At 60.9% G+C, this 6684-nt stretch overlaps 2 protein-coding genes across 3 annotated transcripts in view; both read left to right on the top strand.

Moving 5' to 3' along the window:
* SCAMP4 (secretory carrier membrane protein 4) overlaps window positions 1–6684 on the top strand; it is a 21786-nt gene that overhangs the window by 7151 nt on the left and 7951 nt on the right. The window contains exons 2-5 of one of the 2 annotated variants that reach the window (XM_011964040.1): window positions 2084–2131; window positions 4852–4980; window positions 5292–5448; window positions 6342–6443. In XM_011964040.1, coding sequence (XP_011819430.1) covers window positions 2125–2131; window positions 4852–4980; window positions 5292–5448; window positions 6342–6443 — 395 coding nt within the window. In that variant the 5' untranslated portion in view covers window positions 2084–2124. The remainder of the gene's footprint in view (window positions 1–2083; window positions 2132–4851; window positions 4981–5291; window positions 5449–6341; window positions 6444–6684) is intronic. The other variant, XM_011964042.1, reaches the window with a different exon arrangement.
* On the top strand, window positions 8–579 carry ADAT3 (adenosine deaminase, tRNA-specific 3; the record flags this gene model as incomplete). Its single annotated transcript, XM_011964039.1, has 1 exon — window positions 8–579. A coding segment is annotated over one exon (276 nt), but the record flags the coding sequence as incomplete, so codon positions are not given.

Below are 6684 nucleotides of genomic sequence, written 5' to 3' on the forward strand. Positions count from 1 at the left end.
GGCCGTCCGTGCAGGCGCCGTGCGTAAACTGGACGCAGACGAGGATGGTCTCCCCTACGTGTGCACCGGCTACGACCTGTACGTGACCCGCGAGCCCTGCGCCATGTGCGCCATGGCCCTGGTGCACTCACGCATCCTGCGCGTCTTCTACGGCGCGCCCTCGCCCGACGGCGCCCTGGGCACCCGCTTCCGCATCCACGCACGGCCCGACCTCAACCACCGCTTCCAGGTGTTCCGCGGGGTGCTGGAGGAGGAGTGCCGCTGGCTGGACCCCGACACGTAGGCGCCGCCCTCCTGCCTCCGGACCCATCCCGCTCTTGGCCGGGGGGCGCCCCTCCTGGACTTCCGGTCCTCGATTGCTCTCGCAGAAGCCTGTCTGGATTTCAAGGACACGCACCGCCTCCAGCGGGAATCACGGGTGCTGCCTTCCGTGCGGAGCGAGCTTCCTGGACTTAGTCATTGGGGCCACCCCTGTGCCTGCGGGGCTCTTCTGCGGATGCCCTCGCAGCTTTTGTGTTCCCCCCTGTCTCGCGGGCCAGGAAAAAGCTCTGATGGGGAAATAAACAGCTTAAAACCAAATGCGTGTCTGCTGGCAGGTGGGTGCCTTGGTGGCCAGGGTCCCGGGTGGGGTGGGGTCTGTACAGGGCCTGGTGGCTCAACAGGAGGGGACCTGCTGAGCCGCGTGTGGTCAAGAGGCCTGGGCTGGTAGAGCAAGACCCCCAGCTGCTGCCTCCTTACCCGCTTCTGGAGTGCCAATGGTTCCAGGCATGCCTGGCCCAGGTGCATGGACACCAGGCATAGCCTACGGGCCACCGACCTGAAGGAGGGGCCCTGGCATATACTGTCCTTCACAAGTGGCAACAGGGGACCCCAAAGGGCTGATGCCCGTCGGTCGTAGCACAGTAAAGACTGGAGCCGTTTTTGCAGAACTTGGAGCAGGACCTGTGGGTCCGCCGGGCAAGTGTCCATTGCCTGACCATGTGGGTGTAGCTCAGCCCTCAGACAAGCCTGCCCTGAGCCCCCAGCCCGTGGGGGAGGGGACATGGCAGGTGAGGGCTCTGCCTGGAGAGCTCATGCAGCAGACAGAACACCGCTGCTGGCCAGGAGCCCACCAGCCCTGCAGTGGGGGAGTCCGTGCCTGGGGGTGGGACCGAGGTGGGCTGGAGGGTCCCTGATGTGGACAGAGCCACAGCGTGGCGTGAGGAGGTGGGAGCCGCAGAGGCGTGCCCAGTTGAGTGGTGGAGGCAGTGGTTGGGCCTCCTTCGTGCTCAGGTGCTCGGCTCCTTCCCCTGAGGGGCAGGAAGTCGGGGAGGAGGGAGTGAGAGGTGGGAGGTGGGCGGAGAGGAGGATGTCCTTTCCCAAGAATCCGGGGTACCTTACCCCACGATGGCATGTCCCTGAATGTGTTGTGTGTGCAGGGCTCAGTTCCTGGGAACTGCTTCACCTGGACTGTGGGCGGGAGGCAGCTCCTGGCCCCATGCCCACCTCCTCAGGCCTGCTCCCTTGCCAGGAGCTGGGATGGTTCAGCCCCTGCTGGGGTGTGATGCCCAATGGGCACCAGGCATGCCCCTGCCGGGCTGGCCCACCTCCCGATGGCAGGTCCGCCGCCAGGATCATGGAAGCAGCTAGATCTACTCACTCGTGGGGGGCTGGCAGGCCGGGTGGGGCTGCTCTGGTGCGTGAGCTCATGGAGTCCCCTTTCAGAAGGGCCAGGGTATCACGTGGATGTGATGGGGTCCTAGGCCGTGCAACGCTCACCTTGCGGCGCCCACCCCTTGTGGGCTGAAGCCGGGAATTGGGGGACGCCGGGGCCTAGGACAGCATGGGAGGGGCATCCTGGCTGGGGCAGTGGGTGGGAGGGGCTGCAGCCAGCTCTGCCCCTTTTGCCAGCATAGGTGGTGTGCCCTGGAGCCGAGGGGTGGGGACCTGTGGGTTACAAGTCAGGCCTGTGGCTCCCGCTCAGCCCACTGCTGTGCCCAGAGCAGAGGGCACGATGAAGGGCTTTTCAGCCACAGTGGGTGGGTGGTTAGCGCTCTGCCCAGGGCATCTTGGGGTTCCCTGACTGTCGCTGTCTTCCTTCCAGGCGGCTGCAGGCTTCAGCCTGCGCCGGTCGGTGAAACCGAGATGTCAGGTGAGTCCTGCCTGCCTGGGAGCCCCCAGCAGCGTGGGCGGGAGGGAGATGCCGGCAGTTCCCACAGGAGCCCTTGGTCCTGGCCATTGGCACACAGTGTCCTCTTGGCCCACGTGGCCTCTGACTCCTGGGGTCCCACAGCCCAGCACAGCCAGAGTCACGCCTCTGCTAGGGGCAAGGGCAGCAGAGCCGCCTGTGTATCTGCTCCGAAGCCCAGCCCAGCCGGGTGCCCCTGCTGTTGCAGCTGTTCTTTCCTTACAGCAGCTGGCGTGTTCTCGCGTGCCCTGGGGTCCCTCACCCACTCGTTTACTGGCAGCCTTCCCCAGTGGGGCGCAAGCCCCTGAGGATGGGACCTCTTGCCATCTGGCTCATCATCTGGCCCTCACAGGCACCCAGGGACACTTCCTTAGGTAGTGCTGGCTGAGCAGAAGCTCCTGGGGGTCTCCCAGTGCCACGCTGAGTCCCCCAAGGGCTGTGTTCCCATCCCAACCCCTGGAACGTGTGAGTGGGACCTCATTTGGGAATATGGCCTTTGCAGAGGCGATGGAGTTAAGATGAGGTACTGGAGCAGGGCGAGCCCTCAGCCCAATGCCTGCCGTGTTTATAAGAAGAGATGGGCCGGGTGTGGTGGCTCACGCCTGTAATCCCAGCACTTTGGGAGGCCAGGGTGGGTGGATCATGAGGTCAGGAGTTTGAGACCAGCCTGGACAACATAGTGAAATCCTGCCTCTACTGAAAGTACAAAAACTAGCCGGGCGTGGTGGCGCGGCACCTGTAGTGCCAGCTACGTGGGAGGCTGAGGCAGGAGAATCGCCTGAACCCGGGAGGCGGAGCTTGTGGTGAGCCGAGATCACGCCACTGCACTCCAGCCTGGGCGACAGAGTGAGACTCGATCTCAAAAGAAAAAAAAGAGATGAAGAGACAGGAGGAGGTGTTGTGGAGATGGCGGCAGAGGCCGGAGCTATGTGGCCATGAGCCAAGGGTGCCAGGAACCCCCAGAAGCTGCTTGGGAGAGGGAGGACGGCCCCTTCCCTGGACCCGATAGAGGGAGTGTGGTCCTGAGACACCTTGATCTCAGATTTCTGGCCTCCAGGACTATTAGCAGATAAATATCCGTTGTGTTCTTTGTTTTGTTTTAAGTCAGGGTCTGGGTCTGTCTCCCAGACTGGAGTGCAGTGCTGACCATAGCTCACTGCAGCTTTAACCTCCTGGGTTCAAGCGATCCTCCCGCCTCAGCCTCCCGAGAAGCTGGGACCATAGGCACGCACCACCATGCATGGCTAATTTTTGTATATTTTGTAGAGTTGGAGTCTCACTAGGTTGCCCAGGCTGATCTGCAACTCCTAGGTTCCAGCGACCCTCCTATCTCAGCCTCCAGACGTGCTGAGGTCACAGGTGGGAGCCCCCATGCCTGAGCAGTTTCTGCGTGTTTTTTTTTTTTTTTTGAGACGGAGTCTCGCTCTGTTGCCCAGGCTGGAGTGCAGTGGGCGGATCTCAGCTCACTGCAAGCTCCGCCTCCTGGGTTTACGCCATTCTCCTGCCTCGGCCTCCCGAGTAGCTGGGACTACAGGCGCCCGCCACCACGCCCGGCTAGTTTTTTGTATTTTTTAGTAGAGACAGGGTTTCACCGGTTAGCCAGGATGGTCTCGACTCCTGACCTCATAATCTGCCTGTGTCGGCCTCCCAAAGTGCTGGGATGACAGGCTTGAGCCATCACGCCCGGCAGTCTCTGTTGTTTTAAGCCTCCCAGGTGGTGGTGCTTTCTCACAGCAGCCACAGGGAACAGAAGCGTCCCCAGGCCGCAACCTCTCTGCATTGTGCGGACTCTGAGCCTGCACGTTGGCGTTCCCTGCCTGCTGGAGGGAATGATGCTAAACGCAGCCTGCTGCGGCCGCACCCACACTCAGCGTGGAGGAGGGCTACAAAGATTAGCATGGCTCTGCATAAAGGGTGACACATAAATTTAAAAAAAAAATTTCGGCGGGGCGCAGTGGCTCACACCTGTTATCCCAGCACTTTGGGAGGCAGAGGTGGGCGGATGATTTGAGGTCAGGAGTTCAAAACCAGCCTGGCCAACATGGCGAAACCCCGTCTCTACTAAAAAGAAAAATCCAAAAATTAGCCGGGCATGGTGGTGGGCGTCTGTAATCCCAGCTACTTGGGAGGCTGAAGCAGGAGAATCACTTGAGCCTGGGAGGCAGAGGCTGAAGTGAGCCGAGATCGCACTGCCCTCCAGCCTGGGAGACAGAGTGAGACTCCGTCTCAAAAAAAAAAAAAAAAAATTCATAAACTTAGTTTCTTAAAACGATGAAATCTGTTATCTGACAGTTCTGGAGACCAGAAATGCTAAAATCAGGTTATAGGCAGGGCTGGGCCCTCCTGGGGATTCCAGGCAAGAAGCTGGTTCCCGCCTTTCCCAGCATCCAGAGGCGCCTGCATCCCTCTGCTTAGGGCCCCTTTCTCCCCCTTCACAGCCTCAGCTCAGCCTCTTCCCGTCCCTTTCTGGCTCCCACCCTCCCGCCTCCTCTCGTGAGGCTGCCGTGAGGACAGGGGGCCCCGGATCATCCAGACCCTCTCCTGCCTCAGAGTCCTGCCGTCAATCCCAGCTGCAGAGTGCCTTCTGCCATCAGAGGCAACACAGCTGTGGGTGGAAGGGATGAGGTGGGGCCTCCTTCAGGAGACAAAGTCTGGTTCTGTCCGTGGGTTCTCTGTCCCTACAGAAAAGGAGAACAACTTCCCGCCGCTGCCCAAGTTCATCCCCCTGAAGCCCTGCTTCTACCAGAACTTCTCTGACGAGATCCCGGTGGAGCACCAGGTCCTGGTGAAGAGAATCTACCGGCTGTGGATGTGTGAGTATGCCTGGTGCGGCCCGGGGTGGGAGGCGAGAGGCGGGGCTGCCGGAGGGAGGGAGCGTTCGGGCAGGGGCAGCCCGTCTGGGACCCACTGTCCACCCCAGCTGTCCTAGGTCCTGTGGTTCACCGGCGGTGAGCGAGGCGGGTGTCCAGGCCCCAGGCCCCAGTGTCCTGGCTTGCACAGTTCATCCTCAACGTGGGGTCCCCAGGCTGGGGAAGTGGACAGTGGGTGCCCCATTGCTGGGCAGCATGCTTTCCGACGGCCACACCCCCCCATGCCTGCTCATCTGTCCTCCCTCTCTTCGCAGTTTACTGCGCCACCCTCGGCGTCAACCTCATCGCCTGCCTGGCCTGGTGGATCGGCGGAGGCTCGGGGACCAACTTCGGCCTGGCCTTCGTGTGGCTGCTCCTGTTCACGCCCTGCGGCTACGTGTGCTGGTTCCGGCCGGCCTACAAGGCCTTCCGGTGAGCAGAGCTGCCGGGGCCGCCTGCACCCGGAGGAAACCAGGGCCCACTCGGCACCCCAGTTCTAGTCCAGCTGTGAGGAGCTGTCCCTTTCTCTGCCCAGTGTGACAGACAGTTCACATCCAGGGGTGGCAAACTGTGGCTCACAAGCCGAAGCCAACTACTGTCTGTTTTGTTTTGCTTTCAGTAATTTTGGCTGGGTGCAGTGGCTCACGCCTGTACTCCCAGCACTTTGGGAGGCCAAGGCAGGCAGATCACCTGAGGTCAGGAGTTCAAGACCAGCCTGGCCAACATGGTGAAACCTTGTCTCTACTACAAATACAAAAATAGCAGGATGTGGTGGCAGGCGCCTGTAATCCCAGCTACTCAGGAGGCTGAGGCAGGAGAATCGCTTGAACCCGAGAGGCAAAGGTTGCAGTGAGCCAAGATCGCACCACTGCACTCCAGCCTGGGTGACAGAGCGAGACTCTATCTCAAAAAAAAAAAAAAGGCTGGGCGCAGTGGCTCAAGCCTGTAATCCCAGCACTTTGGGAGGCTGAGACGGGTGGATCACGAGGTCAGGAGATCGAGACCATCCTGGCTAACACAGTGAAACCCCGTCTCTACTAAAAAATACAAAAAACTAGCCGGGCGAGATGGCGGGTGCCTGTAGTCCCAGCTACTAGGGAGGCTGAGGCAGGAGAATGGCGTGAACCCAGGAGGCGGAGCTTGCAGTGAGCCGAGATCTGGCCACTGCACTCCAGCCTGGGCGACAGGGCGAGACTGCGTCTAAAAAAAAAAAGGAATAAAATAGAGTCTCCATTCTCGCCATCTCTGACTGACCCGTTCCTCTCTAGGCGCGTCTGGGAGAAGCCAGGGCTGTGGTAACCGTCGTGTTTTCTGTCCCTCCCTAGAGCCGACAGCTCCTTTAATTTCATGGCGTTTTTCTTCATCTTCGGAGCCCAGTTTGTCCTGACCGTCATCCAGGCGATTGGCTTCTCCGGCTGGGGCGCGTGGTAAGCCTCTCTCTGACGGGCGTGGCGGATGTGACGATGTGACGCGGCTCAGCTGTCAGCTGCCGGGTGTGGGCCTGCTGGGAAGCCAGGAGGTCACCGGAGCGTGCTAGTTAGGGATTGTACGTGCTCTCCTGGGGAGGGGTCCAAGCTCGCCCCGGCAGCGCCCGCGTCCTCGCCAGCACCCAGCCATGGTTCGGGATTGTACGTGCTCTTTTAGAGAGGGGTCCGAGCTCGCCCCGGC

The sequence above is a fragment of the Colobus angolensis genome, unplaced genomic scaffold (genome assembly GCF_000951035.1).
Source record: "Colobus angolensis palliatus isolate OR3802 unplaced genomic scaffold, Cang.pa_1.0 Scaffold64, whole genome shotgun sequence".
Lineage (NCBI taxonomy): Eukaryota > Metazoa > Chordata > Mammalia > Primates > Cercopithecidae > Colobus > Colobus angolensis.